The sequence below is a fragment of the Drosophila guanche genome, unplaced genomic scaffold, assembly GCF_900245975.1.
Source record: "Drosophila guanche unplaced genomic scaffold, DGUA_6, whole genome shotgun sequence".
Classification (NCBI taxonomy): domain Eukaryota; kingdom Metazoa; phylum Arthropoda; class Insecta; order Diptera; family Drosophilidae; genus Drosophila; species Drosophila guanche.
In genome coordinates, this window is record NW_022995743.1 from 10,007,489 (window position 1) to 10,030,639 (window position 23,151).

Below are 23,151 nucleotides of genomic sequence, written 5' to 3' on the forward strand. Positions count from 1 at the left end.
GGCAGTGTTGCCATCTCTGATATTCGCGCTTGATATTCGGCTTCGTGTTAACCGAAAAGATGAATGAAGCGACGTGCGAGAGGAGAGCGTTGCCAGAGTGTCCTGCAAACCCTTGCCAAGAGCGTTTACTGAGCTGTGACGGGACACAGCTTAAAGCTCGTGTGGAACAGCTGTGCGATGTCTGGCAACTTTCGCTTTCGTTTCCGGCTTTTGCTTTGTTATTGTGAGAGCGCTCTCTGCTCTCTCTTGCATGGATATGTGTGAGTGTGAGTGTGAGTGTGTGTGCGTAAAGTGTGTCTGAGTGTGTGCATTATTGTTGGCAATTTCAAAGTCAAAAAACAACAATAAGAGCATTATGCGCAGCCAACAACTGCGAAGCATTGAGCACAGAACTTGAGCAGCAAACAGCGCACACGACGCGACACGAGGCAGCAGCAGTGGCAGCAGCAGACACCGAGACGGCCGCGACGACAGGACAGCGCCAACGTTATCCTTGTTGAGAGTTCCCCTATATATTTGTATTGCAGCAGTCAGTCTCAACGAAAGCGTCGAACCAACCCAATCGCATCGAACACCCGATTGAACGGTCAGAAAACTTTAGCAAAAAATAATGCAATGCAAAATTCCACATAAATAATATGATTTAAATACAAAATAAATGAAAAGAAAATAATTGCTAGACTAGAACTGTTTTCCCACGTGTGCCGCAAATGAAAAGTGAAAGTGCTAATTCTTGTATAACTTGCAATCAAACTGCAGAATTGCCACTTGTCATTGAGTTGGTCTTACTTTAGGTAAAATTTGTTTATTTGCTTGCAGACGGCTGCTGCTGCTTCCTTTGAGCGGAAGCTGAAGCGACTCACTAACTACTTTAATAAAATCACGCCAACAACCCACCTAAAGTCAACAAAACTAAAACAAGCTCTGCTGTAGCACAACTAAGGGCAAACCCAACTAAGAAAACTCGACTAAAACTGAAGCAAGGAAGCTGGTAAAACTTTTACTATTACTCGCACTAAAAACTAAACCAAAGACCAGCCAAAAGCCAGACGGGGCCAACTGAGCAAAATGAACGACAGTCGACGCAACACGGCCACAGAATTTAGCTACATTCTTCAGCGTCAGGTGAGAGGCCAGAGTCAGACTCAGAGTCAGAGTCCATCCTGTAATTATATGCACTTAAATGTAGTTTGAAATGAGCTTGTTTTTGGACTCCCCCCCCCCGCTTGCATGCCAGCAGCTCTTTTGTTGCACACTAATTGCACACACTCGGATACGCCAGCCAGCGCAGGAAACCCAACTAATTGCACACCCACACGAGCACACACCGACTGTACCTGTGCCCCATTGCGATTTCACAGATCAGCTGGGCGCCTACAGGGCAAATGTAATCAAAGTTCGCTGTTGTTTCAGCATTTGTGTGGCGCAACAAGCCCAATAAATATTACAATTTATTTCGTCAACTGGCTTGTCAAATGAATTGTTAATAAACAACAGACCCTGTCAATCCATCAAAATGTAAGCATCCATGGCCTGGTGGGTGTAAGCATTCCTCTCCCTCAGGCATTTTGCATAAACCGAATCTGGCTGGAGGCAGCTTTTGGCTCGGCAGCTGCCGATGCTCGAACCCCGATGACAGAATGGATTATGCTCGATTAGCCCATAAGCTCGTTATGGTTTCCTTTCCGTTCGACCACCGAAATTGGCTTGCGTGTCCGCCCACACACACACACACACACACACCCACAGACTCTTGCCCGTCCAACACACAAGAGCACAAAAACTGTTAAATCAATTTGTTTGCGCTTTCCCAGCCCCAGTATTCCCACTACTCCCACTCAGCCAATGAATGACACATTACAATCGTCAAATCGTGTTCTTGATTGAGTGATAATCCAAATCACAATTCACAACATGGCACGGCACTGGGACTCGTATGATTAATGGATGCGACCACGCAGGGGCAAGAAAGGGCAGCAAGCGTTCTGGCGATACAAGCTCGAAGATTCATTGTCTTTCCCCTTGACCTTTACAGGGCTGTAATATTTGTCGGGAAGATGTAAACTTTCGAGGAACTTTAAACTAAATTGAAAATTAAATTAAGCCTCAAGCTCCCAGGCGGGCCGGGCCGTACTTGATAACAAAATCAATAAGAGGCAAGAGCGAGCACGACCTTTAATTACACAACACATACTCGAGTGGAGGAGGATTTATGAGGCCTGCTCCACAGACCGATGAGTGGAGCCTGACTTGCACTTTCCCCACGCCCCATGCCCCTTGCCCATCCCCTTAATCGGCACGCTTAGTATTCAAGGCATGTGGTGTGTGCTGGTTGGCCTTGGCCGGGCTGGCTGCTGGGCCAGCTGAGGCATCAAATAAGAATGTCAGCAGCAGCAACAGGAACTGTGACAGGGATAGGAAGTGGGAGAGGGACAGGGACAGGGACAGGGACAGCGGGAGGTACAATGACAATGACAATGCCGCCCACTTGGGTATAGCAGAAATCAATGTCAGAGAGGCATCATCAGCCAGTGCACTGGCTAAACGCGGTTAGTTTGGTCTTCAGTCCCACTCCCACTCACTCTCCAGCAATTAACTTCTATTGGAATTTCAAATTGGCCACTAAGCCCTCCATGACCGTTTAATTCCATCAGAATTCCAATCCCAATCGACCCAATTCAATCAAACGTCGCTCGCACCGCACTGCCCAATTTAAGTAAATTCGAAAAACCCAATGGCTATTGATGGCTGACAGCAGACCCTCTCCAGGCAAGTAGACTACGATTACGCCCACGACAAAGTGGATGATGGAGTGTGCGACTAAGAGTGGTGAGTGCTGAGTGGTGTGTACCAGGCACTCGAGCTGCAAGTGAATTATTGTCGAGCAAGTGTCAAGTGCACATTGTGTGTGTGTGCGTATGCGTAATGTCTGTGAAAAGTTATGCAATGCACACAAAACTGTTGCATAGCTGTGATGGGTTGGATGGCTACTACTACTAGCAATCAAAACGTCTCGCAAATCTCATTCGTGGCCCGGTGGCAAAGGTGCTTTCTGCCGCCGCCATCGACGTTGGCAGGTTCCTCAATCCATCTCTTGGGGATCGGTGGGTGGTCTGCATGCATTGTGTGTCCTAAATGGTTTCGATATCCAGTGTGCCTGCCAAAGCGATTTTATCTCTCTCTCTCTCTCTTTCTCTCACTCCCTGATGGATTCTTCCTCCCCCGCCGCGCGTGTGTGTTGTTGGAGGGAAGACAATAAAAGCAAACGCGTTCTGGGCCACTGGGTATCTGTAGCTGTTGCTGTTGCTGTTGCTGTGTGTGTTTGTGTCTCGAAAAGTGACGGGGAAAACGATAAAAAGGAGAGATATTCCAGCCAACCACTGAACCACGCGAATAATGGAGGTGGCGCTCAGATATATTGTACATACATAAATGTATCTGAAAACACGTGTTCCATAAAGATATATGCACATGCTCGTAGAAAGATAGAACATACGGATTTCGCTGGCGAATAAATTGGAATTCGTTTTTTTTGCACCCGACTTTCCCCCTACAATATTTTTGTATGCCATGCACACACATTTACTCGTACACTCGCATGTTTTTTTATATTTATTATAATTTGGTTTGATTTGTTTTTATGTGGCGTGGAATGTTGGCTTTGTTGGCTGTGGAGTGAACTCGACTTAGTGGCTAACAATTTGATTCTTATTCGTTTATGCAGGGCAGCGATGTGTCTGTTGCCGAGGCCTATGCTTTCGATGACTTCAACAATCTAATGAAGGTAAACTTTGACCCACATTCGCATATTGTCAAGTACCCTTCCCCGCACTCGCTGCACTCGCATCGACCCCATTCGTAATAGTCGTATCCTCCACACACTCACATTGACATTCACATTTGTATGTACTATTCCTCTTCGCATTCATTAAATTCCAAGTGCCGCACTGAGAAAGAGAAGGCGGTCGACAGACAGACAGACAGACAGACAGACAGACAGACAGAGAAAGAAACATTTCAGGCATTCTGGCCGCGACCTTTACCGAGGTCTTTGGGGCGGTCCAAATTGCTTTTGGTCTCTGGCTCTGGACATCAAAAGAATGTTCTTATTAAGAAAGATTTCCCAGCCGCTGCGCTCTGTAGACTTTGCCTTCGTGCTCGCGCGAGCATTATTAAATAATGCATCAAACAAAATCCAGTTGATACCAGTTGATAATAATGATAAATTACCATCCAAAATGTATCCTTGTATGCCTTTAAGCGAGAAGAGAATATTCATTCTAGTGAAACAAAAAAGAAGAACCCTTAGTGGTAGTCTCTGTGCAGCTCCGTGCTGGCTGATGGCCATCTTTTCAATTGTAACTAAGCTGATTAAGAAGACACCATTGTAGGTGCATGTGACTATACGAAAAAGATGTGACTTCTCAGTAAGCCAAAGCTTAGCCCACAAACCGAAAGCAGAGAATGTCAGCCACAAGAAAGGATTTCCTCGACACGATGTGCTGGCTTCTTGGCTTGTTTTGGTTGGGAAATGAAAGCAATAAATGTTGGCCTAGAACTTGAAGAAGGGAACATTGTGTAATATTTGATGCATTACCATGCATAAGTAAGGAATTTCTCCCACTATGCTTCTCACTTTCTATAGCTCGCTGTGTGTGGGTGGCTTTTGTTGTTTTCTTAGGCGCTCGCACCGAAAGTTTTGCTGTTGGCGAAGCCATTAGGCATTAACAGTGCCTGGAATAGGGGTACCGAAAAAAGAAACCCCGGACAGCAGGCAGCTCTGATTGTTTGCCCAACTAATGGCCGGGTTGCCACCAAAAGCAAATTGCCAGTAGTTGAGACGCTCTCAGCAGGCCCACCCACCCCACCACTCACAGGTTGGTTCTCAATTAGGCTTTTTATTTCAAGAGGCGAAACAGCTGTTGGCTTCAGTCGAAGATGACTGATTAATTGCGCTTCGGGCATAAAGAGAAAGAAAGAATTAAGCCCTCAAATTGTCAGGCAAAATGTGAAGGACAGATCCAGAACGCAACCATTGCAAACCTGACTAGAGGGCAGGCCTGTAACCGTGCACCATTTGGCTGCCTGGCATGTTTGTGTTTGCTTTTGCGGAGGGACATCGGGGAGCCACGGGGCTGACTCTGCTCAGCTTGTCTATCCCCATGTGTGCAACCCAGGCAACGGTGGTGGCAACAATTGCAACGTTGTCGACACGTTGTGTCAATATCCCCATCCCCATCCTCATACCTATACCCATCCCGACACGAACTGCAGTGCAAAAGTTCAGCAATGCCTGCGGCGAGTGTCACGTTAACATTTTGCCACTCTCATAATTTTTTGTCGTACACACGTACACGAAAATACATATGTAGACACCCCACCCCATTCCCAAAGCCACACTGTTTGCCTAAACGTTTCCATTAAAGCGAAAATTGTTACTCCCATTGTGTTGCTTTCCTTTTCTAATTTCATTAGAGAGGCCATTCGGCCAAATATGAGTCCACTTTTAGCCAAACAACTTCCTTGGGCTATTGAAATATTGCTCATGAGGTATGTTGCCATTGTGTGAGACTTCTCAGGTTGGAAATTGATTGATCCACATCCCCACAAAACACTCTAAATGCCAGGCTCTATGCACAAAAAGAGCTGCTAATGGATGCGCTGCAAAGGATATATTTGATTCGATCATTAAAGTGTGTGTAGCCTGTTAGCATGCTGGTTTTTGCCAGCAACAGGAGCTGAGAACGAGGATTAGAGAAGAACGTACAGCCAGAGAGCCGGAGAGCAGTGAGTAAGAAACCCAAACACACATGAGTGTTATTAATTAAAATCGTGCAGTGCATAAAATGGTTTGTTTGCCATCAGGCCCGCACCACACTTTGGACCAGGTTGGGGCTCGTTTTGGCTTGGCTTGTTTCCTGGCTTTTGCCTTTCTCTTGGGTTCGCTTCTCATGGAGATTGCCTTCTGTGTGTTTCAGTGCTTCAGGTCTCAGTGTTCGTATTTGTGTTTGCCTTCGACAATGTTTGTCTTTTATTAGAAACGTTCTGTTGGACAGGACAGGTACATATGTACATGTATTTGATGCGAGAAGGCCTAACCACCACCCTACCCTGTCTCTTGTTCGCAGTTCACAGTTCACAGTTCACAGTTCAGACTTTCCTTTCTGTCGTGGCTGCCTTTTTTCCCGCTTCGCACGCTCTTTCCCCAACTGAGGTTCGACTGAGATTCCCTTCTGCCATTTTCCTTTCCCTTTTTAACAATTAATTGGATTCGCAAGGTTTAATTGCTGCCAAGGGAATACCGACAAATTATTAATGGGAATTTGCACTGAAAATTCAAGCAGACTTTAATGGGCTCGCAAAGCTTCACCTGGACCAAAGTGGGGACAGCACAATTGTCCTTCATCAGACTTCCGGCTTAAGCCTGCAGTCGGGCCTTTTTTGCTATATGTATGAATGAATGAATAATTCCATTCCATTCCCAAAAATATGCTCGATTGCACAACGGAAACAGATTTTGTTCATTCATACGAATTCATGTATTCAGTTGAGTCAATTATTTATGATTTCTGATGCGCCCGGTTAGTTTCTGTGAGGATGGTTTCACCTTCAACCGTTCTCTCTCCTACCAGCATTCATGTTAAGCGACACTGGCGATAAAATTCTAGTGTAGGGGGTAATGTTTGCAAAGATAAAATAATCAAAACAACTGGTGGCCATCAATTATCTGGGTGAGTGTGTGGATTCGTATCACCCGCTCCATTACGTGGGTTTCCACAGCTTTGAAGCTGAAGGATAGCGCACCGCCTGCAGCTCTCGCTGCCCGAAGGTTCCTCTGACGCTCGAGATTAACGTTGGCCCATTTGCCTTCTCCATTTGCCATTCGACGCCGCAATTTGTTCCTCCTATGCGGAGGCAACGGGTGCAAAGGAGTCTAGGAGATAGCACAGAGGACAGAGGACAGAGGACATCTGACAACGGACACTTTGTAATTTCATTTGGCCGCAGCTGGTGCGGCCTTGCCTGGATGCTCGCTCCTTGGCACTGAAGTGTGGCGAGGCCCAGGCTCGTGCTTCATAATTAGCCATTTTCTTTTGATACTCAACGGCACTTTGCCCTTGCGCCGCACGGAACGGGTGTCCTCCACTCACTCAGAACACCTCGCAGAAGGCGACCTTTGACGCCACTTAATTGAATTGAAAACTCAACTCAACTCGCGCGTAATTTTCATTTGCAAATGTTCATTACCCATCGCCTGTGCCGACACCTACACCTGCACCGACTACAACCGTTTTAAACTAGTGTGCGGAAAATATTTACAATTCCCGCACTCTTAAAGAGGAGGTGTAGAGCGGAGGGGTTCTGTTCTTGGTGGGGAAGTTGCCTTGGCAAGTGCGAAACTTTTTCGGCTTCTGTTTGCTGTTTCACTTTTTCACTGTTTACTGTTTGTATGCTCCAAAGTTAAGTTGTGAGAAACTTCTTTAATTGCCAGCTAGCTGGCAGAAGTTTTGCCTCAAAATTCGGCTCTATCCCTTCTGCTTTTCATTTCCCATTTTTAGTGTGTGGGGCCATGCCCATCCCCAACTGCATGTCCGCCATTCGTGACTTTATGACGTGGCTGAGGAATTTTATTTATGTTTATGTTAGAGCTCTTGATATAAAATTGTCTTTTATGGCAGGCGGCTGGCAGCGGGTGGGAGCTGCTGTGCTGGGGTGTTGCCAGCAGTGGGGTAGGAGTGGGACTCCTTTGCCAGTTGGACTCGTATCGTATCGTAACCATGGCAAAGGAAATACACATACCATAACCGAGGTATTCTGGCACAACCGCAATTTACGATACGGATACGAGTTTACCTTTGCCAGGGATATACGGTGCGTATACGCAACGTTGACTGGCGGCAGCTGGGGTGGGTGGCTTTGCTTTTGATGTAAAGAGCCACTCGAGGCAATTTTGCGCTCATACCCCAATCAACGTGCAATATTACAGAGAGAGAGAGAGAGAGAGGAGGGAGGGAGAGAGCAAAAGAGAGACAAATTTCTATCTTCCCTTTCCCATTGCCCAGAACAACCATCAGGCAACACATCAGCAACAGGGACAGCAGCCACAACAACACCATCAACAGCTGCAGCAGCAGCAACAACAGCAACAGCAACAGCAACAACGCCATCCTTCCCAGCAACAGCAACCACAACATGATGCCACGCTGGGCGACACATTGTCCTCGTTGCCACAGGCCTCGTTCAACTATATCAACTCCATTGTGGGCAGCGGCGTCATTGGCATACCGTACGCACTGCATCGTGCCGGCTTCGGCATGGGCCTGGCCCTGCTCATCCTCGTCGCCTACATAACCGATTACTCACTCATCCTAATGGTGAGTACAGCCAAATGCTCGTTAACTCAGCTGAGCAATCAAGCCATCAAACTGCGCAGATTTGGAGCTGCATCGATGCAGGTTTTAAAGCGAATATCAAGCCAAATGCACACCATATGCCCCTCCGTGGGGCATTTGCATTTGCATATTCTGCATAATTAATTAATGTCCGACACATGCAGGATGAAACGAGTGTCGTGCTGAACCGTTTAATCCCCCGTTTCACTTTCAGGTCAGATGCGGCCACATTTGCGGCAGGTTCAGCTATCCGGGCATCATGGAGGCTGCCTACGGGAAGTACGGCTACTACCTGCTCTCCCTGCTCCAGTTCATGTATCCCTTTCTGGGTGAGTTGGTCGCCTCGCAGCGCCTCGGCGGTCATGTGCGAGTACGAGTATTCTCCTTTCTCCTCTCTCCTCTCTTTTCAGCCATGATTTCCTACAACGTTGTCGTGGGCGATACCCTGTCCAAGGTGCTCGTTCGCTTCTTCCCCTCCTGGGGCGCCTCCATGGGCGCCGTTCGACTGGGCGTGGTCTTCTTTGTCAATGTCGGTGTTGTGATGCCCCTCTGTTTGTACAAGAACGTCTCCCGGCTGGCCAGAGCCAGCTTCATCAGCCTGGCCTGCGTCGTCTTCATTCTGTTTGCCGTCATCATCAAGCTCATGTCCGGCGATTATAAAGTGTAAGTGGAACCCATGCACACTCGTGTCTACAGACAGGTTAATAGTTTTCCTGATTGGATGTAGAGCAGTTTTTCCGCTAGAAAATTGTTTGGAGGTCACTTAAAAGTTCCTTCGCCCTGAGTTATAACGAGTTTTCCCCCATCAAGTCAATTAAAATGTTAATTGGCAACTGAAACCATTTGTTTTAGAAGCTATTTATCAAAATTAGAATATTAAACGGGAACGCTTAATGATTTATTTGCATTTTAATTATAAATGGTGTATGGACCTGCCGCCGCTTTCTCGCACCCCTAAGCTGGATTGGTGGCGGTGCTTCTGGGCCTTAGAGCTAAGTGCCGCTTTAGTGCTTTCAAATCTGCGGCCACTGCCCAGGGCGGTGGCTACTGTTGCTCGCACTCCGACCTCTCTGTACTGTTCGGGGCTGCTGCTGGGAACGCTCAGCTCATAAAATTTAGTGTGCCACTTGTTTGGCTTTTATGGCTTTTCATTAGTCGAGTCGAGTTGGGTTGAGTTTGAGTTTGAGTCTGTTGCATCGGCAACTTAGTTGTATGCATACATACCCCGAGCATATACATACATAAGTGTATGTACATTCAAATGCGAGTGAGGGAGGTGGAAGTACACACTTTCTCTTCCACTTTTCAGGGCCATCGCATGGGGGAGCTGCATATTCAGATTGGACTTTAGTTTCAGCTTAAAAAATAAACTGTGTGTGTGTGTGGTGGGAAGGGAAGAGCAGCTCGGTTCACTCTTGAATGTTGCGTCTGTTGCGGGGCATAAAATTTAAATAAATTTCCAATTTGCGGCCTGCCTCACTGTTGCTTCTTATCTTGCCACCCCCCCACACACCTTTTGTTTTCTTTTTCCTTTTATTTGGACCATTCTGTATGCGAGCTATTCACATTTCTTAGAGCCAACGAAATGTTAATTTGGTGTTAACTTTATGTAATATTTCTTGGGAGAACCCTTTTAACACCCTCCTCTTCCTCCCTGCACCTTTTACCCTTTTTTCACCCCTTTTTCTTATGTACTTACAGAACGGACACTGCGGATTCGTGGCGCTTTGCTAACTCTGATCTAATACCAGCCACAGGCATCATGGTCTTTGGTGAGTGTTTGCCGCCTGCCTCCCATTCATTTATCAATGGTTGTCAATTTCGCATCTGTACTTCTTGGGAACTGGGGACTACAGCTTTCATGTGCCATCACAATACATTTCTCGTTTATCAATCGATGCGCGACGCGACCATGGAGCGCTGGGAGAAGGTCACCCACATTTCGATTGGTTTCGCCTGGACTGTGGCGGCCCTGTTCGGCATCGCGGGATACTCCACCTTCCGTGCCCTGTCCCAAGGTGAGCATGAGAGCGAGAGCGAGACTGAGGAATTGTGGGATTGACGTAAATTGCATTTAATTGCATTGACAGGCAATTTGTAGAATTTCCTTGCTTGGCTCGATTATATTTTTGCTGCTTTTCGCTTATCTGTCGAGGGGATGTCCATCTCTGTTGTCCATCTCTCATCTCACTGTTTGTTTGTTTGTTTGTTTCGCAGGCGACTTGCTGGAGAACTACTGCTGGGATGACGACCTGATGAACTTTTCGCGTGTTCTCTTCTCCATATCCATTCTGCTGACCTTTCCCATCGAATGCTTCGTTTCTCGAGAGGTTAGCGTTAGCCCACTTATCCTCCTGTTTATTTCGACAGTCACTTGAGAAAGTTTTCTGCTACAATCATTTCCCTTGCCGCTGCTCTGCCATTTATTTTCGTTCTCTTGCCCAGATTGTGCGCGCATTAGTCCATCGGTTCGTGCTGAAGGAGCCCATCAGTGAGTTTACCCAGGACAAGGACCCCAACTTGGAGAAGGGAGCCATAATCGATGAGTACTCGAAAGCCATTACCATGGCCATCGTTTTCAGCGCCTTCATCATATCGCCCATGACCGACTGCCTCGGCTCTGTGCTGGAACTCAATGTGAGTATGATTTTCCCCCTCCACGCCACTCGACTCGAATTTGACCCTTTTGAACCTCCCGAATCCATTGGCCAGTGGTCCTCAAGTATGTAATTATACTTCCTACCGTATCTTGCACGGAAATCAATCGATTTCAATCCGAATATCCTTTTCAAATGATGTGTGTTCGAACGTAAATGCTGCCCACGGCGTACCATAATTCTCCACCAAAATCTTTTGAAGTGATGACATTTACATACATTCGATATGCAACACTGCAAAGTTCTCTCTTTCTCTGCAGTAAATTTCTCTATAGAGAGTCGGGAAATGTTTATGAACTTTCCATTTCCTCATGGACTCTGGCCAAGGGTTTTGGTATTCCCAATATGCCCGATCCCATGCCCAAATGACCGCACACAATTTTACGCCCATTTTGGTTTTGCATTTCGATGTAAATTTATGTATTTTTTAGGGTCTACTGGCAGCCATACCCTTGGCTTATATACTGCCCGGCCTGGCCTACATCCGGATGGAGCCGCACGCCCTCTTCAGCCGCGAGAAGCTGCCAGCTCTGGGCCTGGTGGTGTTCGGTGCCCTTGTGACCATCCTGGGCGCTGCGGTGCTGCTGCCCGGCCTAATGGGCGACGAATGTCGGTCGGATATTGTATTGGGCTATTGCCGGCAGGAGTTCCAGAATGCCACCGCCGAGGTAGCCTCCACAAAGATGGTGAATTAATCGCCCGGGAGTAAGGGTAACCAAATCGGAATCGCAATCGGAATTATTTAAGGCCATTAGCAATTGGAAATGGGTATTGGCGGGCTGGGATAATTGCTTTTAAGTTCTTAAGTATCTAAAAATGGGTTGAAAGTCTTGATTTTACCCTCGGTTTTACAGCTGCACCTTCGCAAGGAAAGAAACTTGTACCTGAGTCGCAGATACTCGAGAGTGTCTGGGCGAGTGTAGGTAGGTACATAAGTACATATGTAAGTGGTAGGCAATACAAAGTATTGTACTCGAGTGTGGAAGTGGAAGTGGAAGTGATACGAGTGAATCTCAGTACAAAGGCAAGGAAATCTCTCTCTGAACGAGTTACCCCAGTTAAATGCACCCCCTGCCCCAACCCGGAAACCTATTCGTTTTGTACATTTCGTTGGATCCCTCCTGAAGTCGATGTTGTTGAGCGCCACCCTCCCCCCAATATAGATGTAGCGAAAGTTCCTCGATACACACACACACACACACACACACACACATACATATACTTATTGTATGGATGAACTTGTACTTCGAATCGAAACCAAATCAAAACTCAAACTCAAACCTAGAACTAGATGTTATTCGTAGCTTTAGCGTATTCTGAAACTATTTGGGCACCAATATACACATGCAAAATACTCCACTAGGAAGTACGAAACCCAAGTTGAGAATCGAATCAAAATCAAAACCAAAGTATTATATACCAACAAATTTGTAACTATGTATGTAATGTATGTGTTATCAGATCATGTAACAATGTTTTATATATATATGTGGTCAGCTCTACAGACCGTAGACACTTGCATAAATATTTGCTTTAGCTCCCAGACACGAAGAAGCTTTGTCCAAAACATAATCCCTTTCCATATGCAACTTCTACTCGCGTACACATCGATCTGGACAGGACAACAGTTTTGAGTTGTTAACAGCACTGAATTCTATTTTGAATTTACGTACACGTACTTATATGCAACAGACATTCAGAGACATTTATATACATTGTATAGACGAGATATATATTTTTGTACTACTCTTGATTTATATTGCACGATTTTATGTAGATATGTATGTATGTATGGAAGTGATTAAAGTTGTTTACACTTACACACAAAGCTCTCTTCTGTCACTTCTTATCTACTATTACTCTGGCTGAGGGAAGACAAGACCCAGACCACGTCCCAGATCCCATCCCAGCTCCCTACTCCCCGATTGACTCTACTCCAAGAGCTTAGGCATAAAACATATCATGGCCAAGGACACACAGGACACAACTACAGCCAACAACCAACAAGCAACAACAAATGGCTTTTCTAAGATACTATTTACAAGATCTAACCAACTGAAACTATCGCTTATACACACACAAGGAAAACATTTCTCCTGTATATACACTCTATACAAATGCTTTTTCGTATGATAATAGTATCTGTATCCTCATACCAGTTCATTCTCGTTGTTTCCTTACTCAAAATAAACATACATTTAAATGTGGACGTACACATATATGAGGAGCAATGATGTAGGGACAACTTGTTTATCGTTCGAACACAACCCAATTGGAATCGAATCAATGTGTTATGATGTATTTGTTATTAAGTGTATTATGCAAATTAAACTATATATATATAATGTATAGAGACAGCTGTTTAGAGTCGATGAAGTGAAGGAGCTATGATTTATACTCATGCGAGTGTGCGTGTGCCATAAGCCAGAGATAACCACAGCAAAAGCAGCAGCAAACTCGAATCAAATTTCATTCCAATTGTGTGCATAGATAAGCATATGAAACTCAACCAGATATACTCGTACTCGTACTCGTACTTACAACAATAAAGAATGTATTTTAGAAATATGCTAAAACCAAAACAACAAACTCTGCGGTTTTCCTGCACAAACATTTCTTTCCCAGGTTCCTTCTCTCTGTGGGTGATAACAGGCGCCGGGTTTGGGGCTTTGCTATAAAACGGCTAGACCGTGCACTCTTCAGTCACAGTTGTGAAGTCTCATCGCTTCCAGTGACAGCATACACCACCGACAGTCGAGTGTTTCCCTCTCCACATTCAAATCATCCAAAATGGCTGACAAGAAGAATCTGCTGCTGCTCTTCGATCATCCCACCGAGCCCGTCTTCATGGACAAGGGCAAGAAGGTGACGGTCTTCGATGTGCCGGACTCCTTCCTCACCGACCGCTACCGTCCCATCAGCAACGAGGTGCAGAGCCGTGTCGGCGAGAAAGTGGAGCAGCGGGTGCCGGTGCGAGAGATCTCCATTCCGGATCTGCGCATTCCCATGTCCCTGGGCCGCGACGAGCAGTTCTCCCTGTTCCTGCCCAAGCACCGACGCATTGCCGGCCGCCTGATCGACATCTTCATGAACATGCGCTCCGTGGACGATCTGCAGAGCGTGGCCGTCTACGCCAGGGATCGCGTCAATCCGGTCCTCTTCAACTATGCCCTGTCGGTGGCTCTGCTCCATCGCCCGGACACGCAGGGTCTGGACCTGCCCTCCTTCTCGCAGACCTTCCCCGATCGCTTCATCGATTCGCAGGTGATGCGCCAGCTGCGGGAGGAGTCGTTCGTGGTGCAATCCGGCTCGCGGATGCCCATCACCATTCCCCGCGACTACACGGCCTCCGACCTGGACCCCGAGCACCGGCTGTGGTACTTCCGCGAGGATCTGGGCATCAATCTGCACCACTGGCACTGGCATCTGGTGTACCCCTTCGAGGCCACCGACCGCAGCATCGTCGCCAAGGATCGTCGCGGCGAACTCTTCTACTACATGCACCAGCAGGTCATCGCCCGCTACAACATGGAGCGCTTCAGCAACAACTTGTCCCGTGTCCAGCCGTTCAACAACTTGCGCGAACCCATTGCCGAGGGTTACTTCCCCAAGATGGACTCCCTGGTGGCCAGTCGCGCCTGGCCGCCACGCTTCGAGAACACCCGTCTCAGCGACCTGAACCGCGAGGCCGATCAACTGAATGTGGAAATTGGGGATCTGGAGCGCTGGCGCGATCGCATCTACGAGGCCATTCACCAAGGATTCGTCATGGATGTGAGTGCGATTGGAACAGCAACACACTTTGACAGCAACACTAATTCGAATTTGTCATTTAGGAGCGCGGCACACGCATTCCACTGGACGAGGCCAGGGGCATTGATCATCTGGGCAACATGATTGAAGCCTCGATTCTGTCGCCCAATCGGGTGTTGGTAAGCACCACATGTCCTCCCTCCCTGTTGCCCATTACTCATGGACCCTTTTCAGTATGGAGACTTGCACAACAATGGCCACACATTCATCTCGTACTCCCACGATCCCAGCAACAAGCACTTGGAGTCCTTCGGCGTGATGGGCGATGTGTCCACGGCCATGCGTGATCCCGTCTTTTACAAGTGGCATTCGTACATCGATCGCATCTTCCAGGAGCACAAGTCCCGCCTGCCCGCCTACACGGACACCCAGCTGAACTACACCGGCATCTCGATCACGGGCATTCAGGTGGCCACCAATGGGGGACAGGCCAATGCCCTGAGCACCTTCTGGCAGCAGTCGGATGTGGATCTGTCGCGCGGCTTCGACTTTCTGCCCCGCGGCAATGTCTTCGCCCGCTTCAGCCATCTGCAGCACCTGCCCTTCACCTACACCATCAACGTGAACAACGACGGAGGAGCCCAGCGCTTCGGCTACTGCCGCATCTTCATGGCCCCCAAGAACGACGAGCGTGGCCAGCCCATGCTGCTGCGGGAGCAGCGCCTCATGATGGTCGAGCTGGACAAGTTTGTGGTGTCCCTGAATCCCGGACCCAACACCATTCGCCGCCGCTCCACAGAGTCCAGCGTCACGATTCCCTTCGAGCGCACCTTCCGCAATCTGGATGCCAATCGCCCCACCACCGGCTCACCCGAGGAACTCGAGTTCAACTTCTGCGGCTGCGGCTGGCCCAATCACATGCTCATACCCAAGGGCCTGCCCGAGGGTCTGCCCTGCGATCTGTTTGTCATGATTTCCAACTACGAGAACGACAGGGTGAGTGTCCAACACTCTCTGGTATTCACATATCTAGTTGGTTGACTGTCTTCGATGCATTTCCTGTAGGTTGACCAGCAACTGGTGGGCCGTTGCAGCGATGCCGCCTCCTACTGTGGCGTCCGCGATCGCCTGTACCCGGATCGCCAGGCCATGGGCTATCCATTCGACAGACTGCCCCGCACTGGTGCTGATCGTCTGGTGAACTTCCTCACGCCCAACATGAGCATCGTGGACGTGAGCATTCGCCACGAGAACCGCACGGTCACGCGCCAGACCCGCTGAATCCACTGATCCACAACCGCAAATGGACATCCACCCTGACGACGGCCTTGCACATCACTAGATATACCCGTACTCTTATTACTTTTAGCAATCTATTGCATCTTTATTGAGCCACTAGCCTTAGAATAAACAAGACATCATGGCATTCCACAAAGCCACTTTTGTTCTCAATTACGAACACTGCGATGGCCTCTGGTTGCGCTTATCAGCAGCCTCGGGGGAAAAACGCTTTAAATGTTTGCCCCATGCCCATGGGCGGCTCAGTGCTGTTCCAGCACACCCAGCGTCAAGTGCGAAAGTGAAACTGATTTGAGATGAGCCACCTCCAGTGTCTATCCCTGGTCTTGATAGCAGCCATTGGCGTAAGCATCCAACACCGTCGCATGGCGATTGCCTAATCTGCGATTCCCCACTCTCACCAGCTCTCATCCGCCGCTGCCAACTATGACCTCGAGGCCAAGACGTTCATTGATCAGTCGAGTGCGCGCTACTACAAGTTTTACAACGAAATAGCCGCCGAGACGTACTCGGCCAACAATGAGGACGACTTCGAGGCGCTGTTCACGAAGCTGACAAATGTGAAGCGGATCGCCGATGAGCTGGTCAGCATTTCGCGGCAGGCCGGCGGCTTCGATCTGAGCAGAGTCCAAAACGCAGAGTCGAGGCACGCTCTGCAGGAATTGCGCTGCGTTGGCGATCTTTTTGTGCTCGGGGATGACTACTTTTCGTCGGTGCAGATGAATCTGGTGGCCCTGCAGACCCTCTCCACGGACAAGGACATTGAGCCGTATCTGGGCGGGGCCAATATGCCCGACGAGGACGACAGTCCCATTGCCTACTATCCGGACATACAGCGGATCGTGCAGCAGAGCAAGGACTCCGACGAGTTGAAGTACTACTGGGAGACGTGGCGCGAGAAGAACCAGCTCTGGGCCTCCCTCAATTTCTACACCATTGTGCAGTCGTACCAGAAGGCGGCCAAGATCCTGGAAGTACCCGTGCACAAGCTCTGGTACCGCTTCGACAGCCACGAGCTGCTGCAGCACATGGAGCAGGCAATGGCGGAGCTGAAGCCCTTCCATCAGCAGCTGCACTCCTTCGTCCGCCAGCAGCTGTTCAAGAAGTACGGAGCCGATGTGATCGATCCCAATGGACCCATACCCGATCACCTCTTCCAACAGGTACTCGAACAGGCCTGGGGCCCCGACAGCGTGCTGGAAGAGTTCTTTCCGCGCTCGGAGCTGCCGCAGTACGATGACTTTGTGTCGCATCTCAGTGCCAAGGCGCTGATCAATGAGTCCGAGAGCTTCTACACATCGCTGGGCTTCCAACCACTCTCCGCCGACTTCCACAAGAATCAGATCAGGGAGCCAAACGAGGACAAGCCGGACGACGACTGTCGCCCCTCCATCTTCGACCTGACCCCGCACGTTTACCTCATGTACTGCGAGAAGGTGAGCTTCAGGAAACTGATGCAATACCACAGCCACATGGCACGCGTCTACTACGCCAGCCAGAAGAGCCGACTGCCCTCGTACTACTTCAAGGCATACAACTTGGAGTTCCCTGTGGGCGAGGCTGTAGTCCTGTCCGCCTCGTCGCCCGCCCATCTGACCGGACGCGGACTGGCCAAGGGCGTGCAGTTCACCGAGAAGGCTCTGATGAATCGACTGTTCCGAATGGTGAGTTGGGGCTTCAGCTAGAGCTTATGCGTTGACTAACCAAGGAACCCTTCTCTGGCCAGAGCATCCACACGGTCCTCAACATTCCCCTGTACTATGTGCACACCAAGGTGATGCACGATCTGCTGAACGACACCGTGGACATGGACACGGTCAACAGGCACTACTGGCGACTGCTGGAGCTGCATGCGGGCATTGAGCCGCCAGCGGACCGTGCCGAGGGAGCCATCGATTTTCCCTACAAATTCTACGTGAACATCGATCAGAATTTCCAGACCCAGTGAGTGGACGTTCAGTGTGCACAAGAAAGTGTTTAAAATCGATCCCTCGCCTGCAGGAAATTCATCTCCGAGATTTTGGGCTATCAGTTCTATCGCGCGCTCTGCCAGAAGAGCCGCCACACCGGACAGCTCCACAATTGCGATTTCTATGGCAACAATGCTGTGGGAAATGATCTAAGGCAAGGTTTTCCTTCTCTTCCAAATGAAACTTGGACTTTAATCAAATTTACCATTGCATTCCATTCCCAGATCAATGATGTCGCTGGGCTCCACGCGTCCCTGGAAGGAGGTTGTGGGCAAAATATTGCCAAATAACGCCAGCCTCAGCAGCGTGGCACTTCTGGAGTACTATGAGCCCGTTTTCAATTGGCTTAAGAATCACAACAGGCAGGCAAATGCCAAAATTGGTTGGACCTCCACCAAGAAAAGTGAGTAAATCGGTGTTTGTTCATGTATTCATGCCAATGATGTGCTTTTTATTTGCAGAAATTGTTTGAGGTGTGTCATTTCACAGTCAACATTTGTTCTTTCATCTCTTCTCCTTGAGTTATATGCAATTTTATCAAAATATGAATAAAAGAACACAAAATTCAAATTTGAATTCAAACGCGCGTTACGTTACGTTTTGTTCGTTCACAGAACTAGTTCATGCAGCTACTGCCATCCCGCTCGCACGCTTGCCTTATTGCACTTTCGCATGTGCAACGGGCGAACACGTATGTGCGAGTGAGATGAAAGTAGTGCTGTTGAAGGCGCGCAGAATCCACGATTCAAATTATTATTCAAACCAAATAACATCCGTTCAGCATATTTTCAATGGCACTTCGTTTGCAAATTGCCTTGATTGCCTAAGAACTATGTGAATATTGCCTAAAGAGTAAAGTTTCACAGAGACTGAAAGAATTTCCCAATTGAGTGCCAGTCAGCCGTACAATTTGTTCCGGCCATTGGCCATTTTGATGTTTTACCATATATTTTATGGGTACCCCGACCACAGCGGATGGCTGGCAACCTGTGGCACTGCAGGGAGGCGGAGGTGGTGGCTGCTTTGCTTGCGCTGAAGTGTCGCAATCCGAGAGCCATTCCGTTCCGTTCCGTTCCCGGCTGAAGCTCATCGAAGCGCACCGCCGACCGCCGACCGCTGGCCGCTTGCCGCTGCCCGCTGCGCGTTATCTTCGCCGCTTGATTGCGTCCACATCCACATCCGAAGCACTCTTGCAGCTGTCAACACTTAGCCAAGCCACAGGCTGGATCTCAGACAGGGCCAGACTTTGGGCTGGAGTGGTCTGCGCTTCGCTTCAGTTGCTGCGCGTCAATGGACAATGCTCGGACTTGGACTGGGACTGGCGAAAGGTCAGCGATTCTGTGGCTCTGTCTCAGTGTCCGCCTTGGTGCGGTCATTAGCCACGACAACGTCCAAGCCCATCGAATTGTGGAGCAATCGGCGGTGCGGCCGCTGCAAGGTCGGCGGAACCCTGCCTGCCACGAAACACTCTCCCCCCTGGCAGCTGCCTGATGGCGGACTTTTCACATTTAGCCGGACGAGTGCCTTTTCCCTCGATTGGATTTCCTTTTTGTCTGTGGGCGTCTGTGGGCGTGGCAGCTGCATGCATTGCGTGCGTGCGCCCCTTGCCTGCCGCTTGCTAATTGCGCCAAAACGCGTCCTCCCAGCGGAATGAATGGTCGTGAAATTGAATCATTTCCAGTTGCAGCCACAGCCACAGCCACTGCCACTGCACACTCGAGCCGAGTCCAACTTTGACATGGCACATTGCACGGCTGCCAGCCCCCCGCAACGGAGTTGAGTGAAAGGCACCCACGCCATCAGTCGGGTATTTCTCTTGGATTTACTCACTGCTTTTGCCCATGCAGGCAAATAAAACAGAAATGAGGAACACCGAAACGGCATGTACTCTGGCAGGCACTCTAGTTTCCAGCAAACGCTCAAAAGGTAGACAACCAAAAAGATTACTCTAAAGACGGGAAATCTTCCTTGCTGGCTGGGCATACCCTCACCAAGAGTATAAAGACTTAAGTGCCCAATTTATGCATAAATATGTACAGCTGTAGGGGTACGTGTGTGGCAGCTGCTGTGGAGAAAAGAGCAGAAACGGAAACCGCAAAGGGAAAACAAGTCAAACTCAATTTGCATTTCGATGTCAGACAATTTGGTGAACTTTTTTAAATTGCCCATCACCGAATGCATTCACATTAACATTCGCATTAACCCAAAATAAGATGTATATGTACCTAAATGTACAAGTATGTACACATTTATGTATATCCAATGCAGGGAAGTGTTATATGCGCGTTTTGTTTACATATTCATCCGGCACGTTCGCTGGCAAATATATTAACATTGATCTTGCCCACAGAAAGCGAACAGCGAACAGCGAACTGTGAGCAAACACAAGCGGAATTCACAGCAAGTTGGAGTCCAAGTGGCGGATTCGCAAGTGAATAGTTTTTGTTTTTGCATATTGTGTGTGGGGTATCACGGAGAGAATGGACTAAGCCCCCGAAATGGCATCGTTACGTGAGTCCATTGTGGAGTGAAGATCTCCCAAAGACTTATAAGGAGGATCTATCGATGTGGCAAGAGAGAAATCTACTGCCCATGCTTTCGTTAAATTAGCATAAACTTTTATTTTATTCTGCCATAACTATTCTCATGCTCATGCTGATGCACCCATGCTGCTGCCCATTGCTCGTGTATTTTCTCCGATCAAGCCAAATGAGGTTTGCGATCGCTTTTATGGCTGCCCCATCTGTGTGTAAAATTGAATTCGACCAGCCTGCCGTACAGTAATTACGCTTTGCCTCAGCCTCAGCCTCAGCCTCAGCCCCAGACTTCACTTTCATTACGAGAGACTCTGCTTTGAGTGCCTTGCTTGAGTGTGTGTATGCAGATGCAGGAAGATGGAGCCGGAGAAGAAACTGCAGATCATCATCGGCGTCACGCGTTCGCGCAAAAATTATGATTATTTGACGAAATCTCATGCTGTGCTTTCTGCCAGCTGCCAGCTGCCGCAGCGAGGCGCCCCAAAAAACCACAAGAGGAAAACCAGAAGAGGCAACAGCCACAGCACGTCTTGGACCTGGGCACGGCACTCAGCCAGCCCAACCAAACCAAAACCAAAACCAAAACCAACCATCATCATCATCCAAGACCACAGCTGACCCCAAGCAATTAAGAAATTATGCATATTATGACGCACGCTGTGATGATGGCAGCGCGGCAGCGCGAATAAAAAACAATAAAATGTTACAACCACAAAAATCCGAATGCCAGATGCCAATGCTGGAGCCGATGCTCGAAATAAACGCACTGCTGGAAGGCGGCAACGGACCTCGGACTACGGAACCTGCAGGCACTTTGTGTGTTTTGTTTTCTTTTGCTATTTTCCCTCATCTCGTTTGATTAACCTATCTTTGCTGCGACTACAAAAACAAAATAGCTATCATTTGTTGCATTTCATTTGATTTACTGCAGAGACTGCGACAGCTTCGCTCTTGTTGATGTTGTGGAACTTGGGGCACACACCTCCATTATGCTCAGAATGGCAAATTTCTCATGGCAATGGCAAGAGCTAAACGCGTTTCTGCGGTAGCTTCCTGTAAAAACACAAGACTGAAGACACGAACATGGGGTCGAGTGGGTCGGCCAGGTCTTGTGTAAGCGCGTGCTCGCCACGACAAGGGGTCAGAGTAGACAGAGAGAGAGAGCGAAAGAAAGAAAGAAAGAAAGAAAGAGAAGTTACACAGCCCGCTGTGTAGGTGGAGAAATTATGTTGACATCATCGCCAAAAAATGGCCAAGAAGCGAGCGATGTCGATGTCGAGGGTGAAGCCCACAAGCTGGGTGCCTCTTGAAAAACAGAAGAAAAAAATGTATTTTACTTTCATTTTCGCTCATTTCGTTCAATTTTAATGAATATTTTGTTGGCTGCCACAAAAAAATACAGCAAAATAATCATATCCGCAACTATTTTGGTTTTGGCTTGTGCCACTTGAACGAGCTGATTGCACTTTGATTGTCCCAGACAGATCGGTTCCGTTTGGCCTTTGGCTTGGCTGGGATTAACTTTTGAATTGGCTTGTCAGCAGGCCTGTCTGCCGTTAACTAACTGAAATAACGACTAACAAACTAACTGATCGATCGATCGACTGACTGACAGACTGATCGATGAAGTAAGCGGCTGCTGCAATGAGGAAATGTTTGTTTATGAATATCCCAGAGCATCGCATCGCATCGCATCGCATCGAATGAATCGAATTAGTTATCAGCCATCCAGCAATGAAAGGCAAAAGCGTTTGCCGTTTTGCAAAATTGTATTTTAATAGGCCAAACATACAATTACCTGGCCCGCTGCCAAAAACGGTTTCCGCAGCGACTTATGAAATTTCTTGCACTGTCAACGCGTTGGGCTGGCCAATTTTCTAGGTCACAAATGTAGACGTAGCACGTAGCTGGATAGGGGCTTACGAAACCTGGGCGCCATTTCCCTGCGGATACACCGTCCCACGCACTAATGTGCAAATTAAACGTCTTTCCACATAGGAGTAAGTGAGTATGAGATTGGCTGGCGTCTTCCCTGCCAGACAATTACATTTTACTCAACATAATTTCTGGCGTTTAACTTTATGGGCTTTTTAGGGTGCTCAACGAGCGCAGACGACAGAGACATGGGCCGCTAAATCTCCGAGTGCATGACAGCCGCCATATACATATTTCTTGTCATATTTCAAAAGGAAAATGCTGGCATAAGTCCCCATAAAGCAGCTGCACACAAAACACCCTCGGTTACGCATGCATCCCATCAAAAGTCTGTGTTGTATAAGCCCCCACTTGTCCCACAAAAATGTGTCGCAGGCAGAGCTATTCGTATTCGTATTCGTATTTGTATTCGTATTCGTATTCGTATTCGTACAGCTGCCAGCATAGAGAAAAAAAACAACTCTCTGCAGAGACAATTGTGTAATTAGCGAAAAGAAATACAAAAAAGGGAGGAGGAAATAAGAAAGAGTAGGGAGAGTCGCGGAGATGCAAAACAAAAAGATCTAAATGGCTATTCATAGCCCCATCGACAGACAATATTTCCAGC

General features: G+C 48.2%; 3 protein-coding genes across 4 annotated transcripts; all 3 read left to right on the forward strand.

The window, feature by feature from the left end:
• The first annotated feature begins 309 nt into the window (after window positions 1-309).
• Window positions 310-13,576, forward strand: LOC117578530 (putative sodium-coupled neutral amino acid transporter 11). Of its 2 annotated transcripts, XM_034264096.1 has the most exons (11): window positions 310-586; window positions 820-1,125; window positions 3,725-3,784; window positions 8,064-8,375; window positions 8,608-8,722; window positions 8,804-9,056; window positions 10,095-10,165; window positions 10,250-10,411; window positions 10,611-10,723; window positions 10,839-11,030; window positions 11,482-13,576. In XM_034264096.1, the coding sequence occupies exons 2-11, from the start codon at window positions 1,069-1,071 to the stop codon at window positions 11,743-11,745; spliced, it is 1,599 nt and encodes a 532-aa protein (XP_034119987.1). In that variant the 5' UTR covers window positions 310-586; window positions 820-1,068; the 3' UTR covers window positions 11,746-13,576. The 2 variants fall into 2 exon arrangements, with proteins under 2 accessions (XP_034119987.1, XP_034119996.1); XM_034264105.1 differs by lacking the exon at window positions 3,725-3,784 and having other exon boundaries at window positions 311-586.
• Window positions 13,577-13,765: 189 nt separating this feature from the next.
• Window positions 13,766-16,238, forward strand: LOC117578519 (phenoloxidase 2). Its single transcript, XM_034264067.1, has 4 exons — window positions 13,766-14,824; window positions 14,887-14,982; window positions 15,038-15,799; window positions 15,869-16,238. Exons 1-4 carry the CDS (start codon window positions 13,841-13,843, stop codon window positions 16,082-16,084), a joined length of 2,058 nt encoding a protein of 685 aa, XP_034119958.1. The 5' UTR covers window positions 13,766-13,840; the 3' UTR covers window positions 16,085-16,238.
• Window positions 16,239-16,358: 120 nt separating this feature from the next.
• Window positions 16,359-18,648, forward strand: LOC117578524 (angiotensin-converting enzyme). Its single transcript, XM_034264084.1, has 6 exons — window positions 16,359-16,446; window positions 16,507-17,766; window positions 17,829-18,046; window positions 18,104-18,226; window positions 18,297-18,475; window positions 18,534-18,648. The coding sequence occupies exons 1-6, from the start codon at window positions 16,399-16,401 to the stop codon at window positions 18,542-18,544; spliced, it is 1,839 nt and encodes a 612-aa protein (XP_034119975.1). The 5' UTR covers window positions 16,359-16,398; the 3' UTR covers window positions 18,545-18,648.
• The last annotated feature ends 4,503 nt before the right edge of the window (window positions 18,649-23,151 follow it).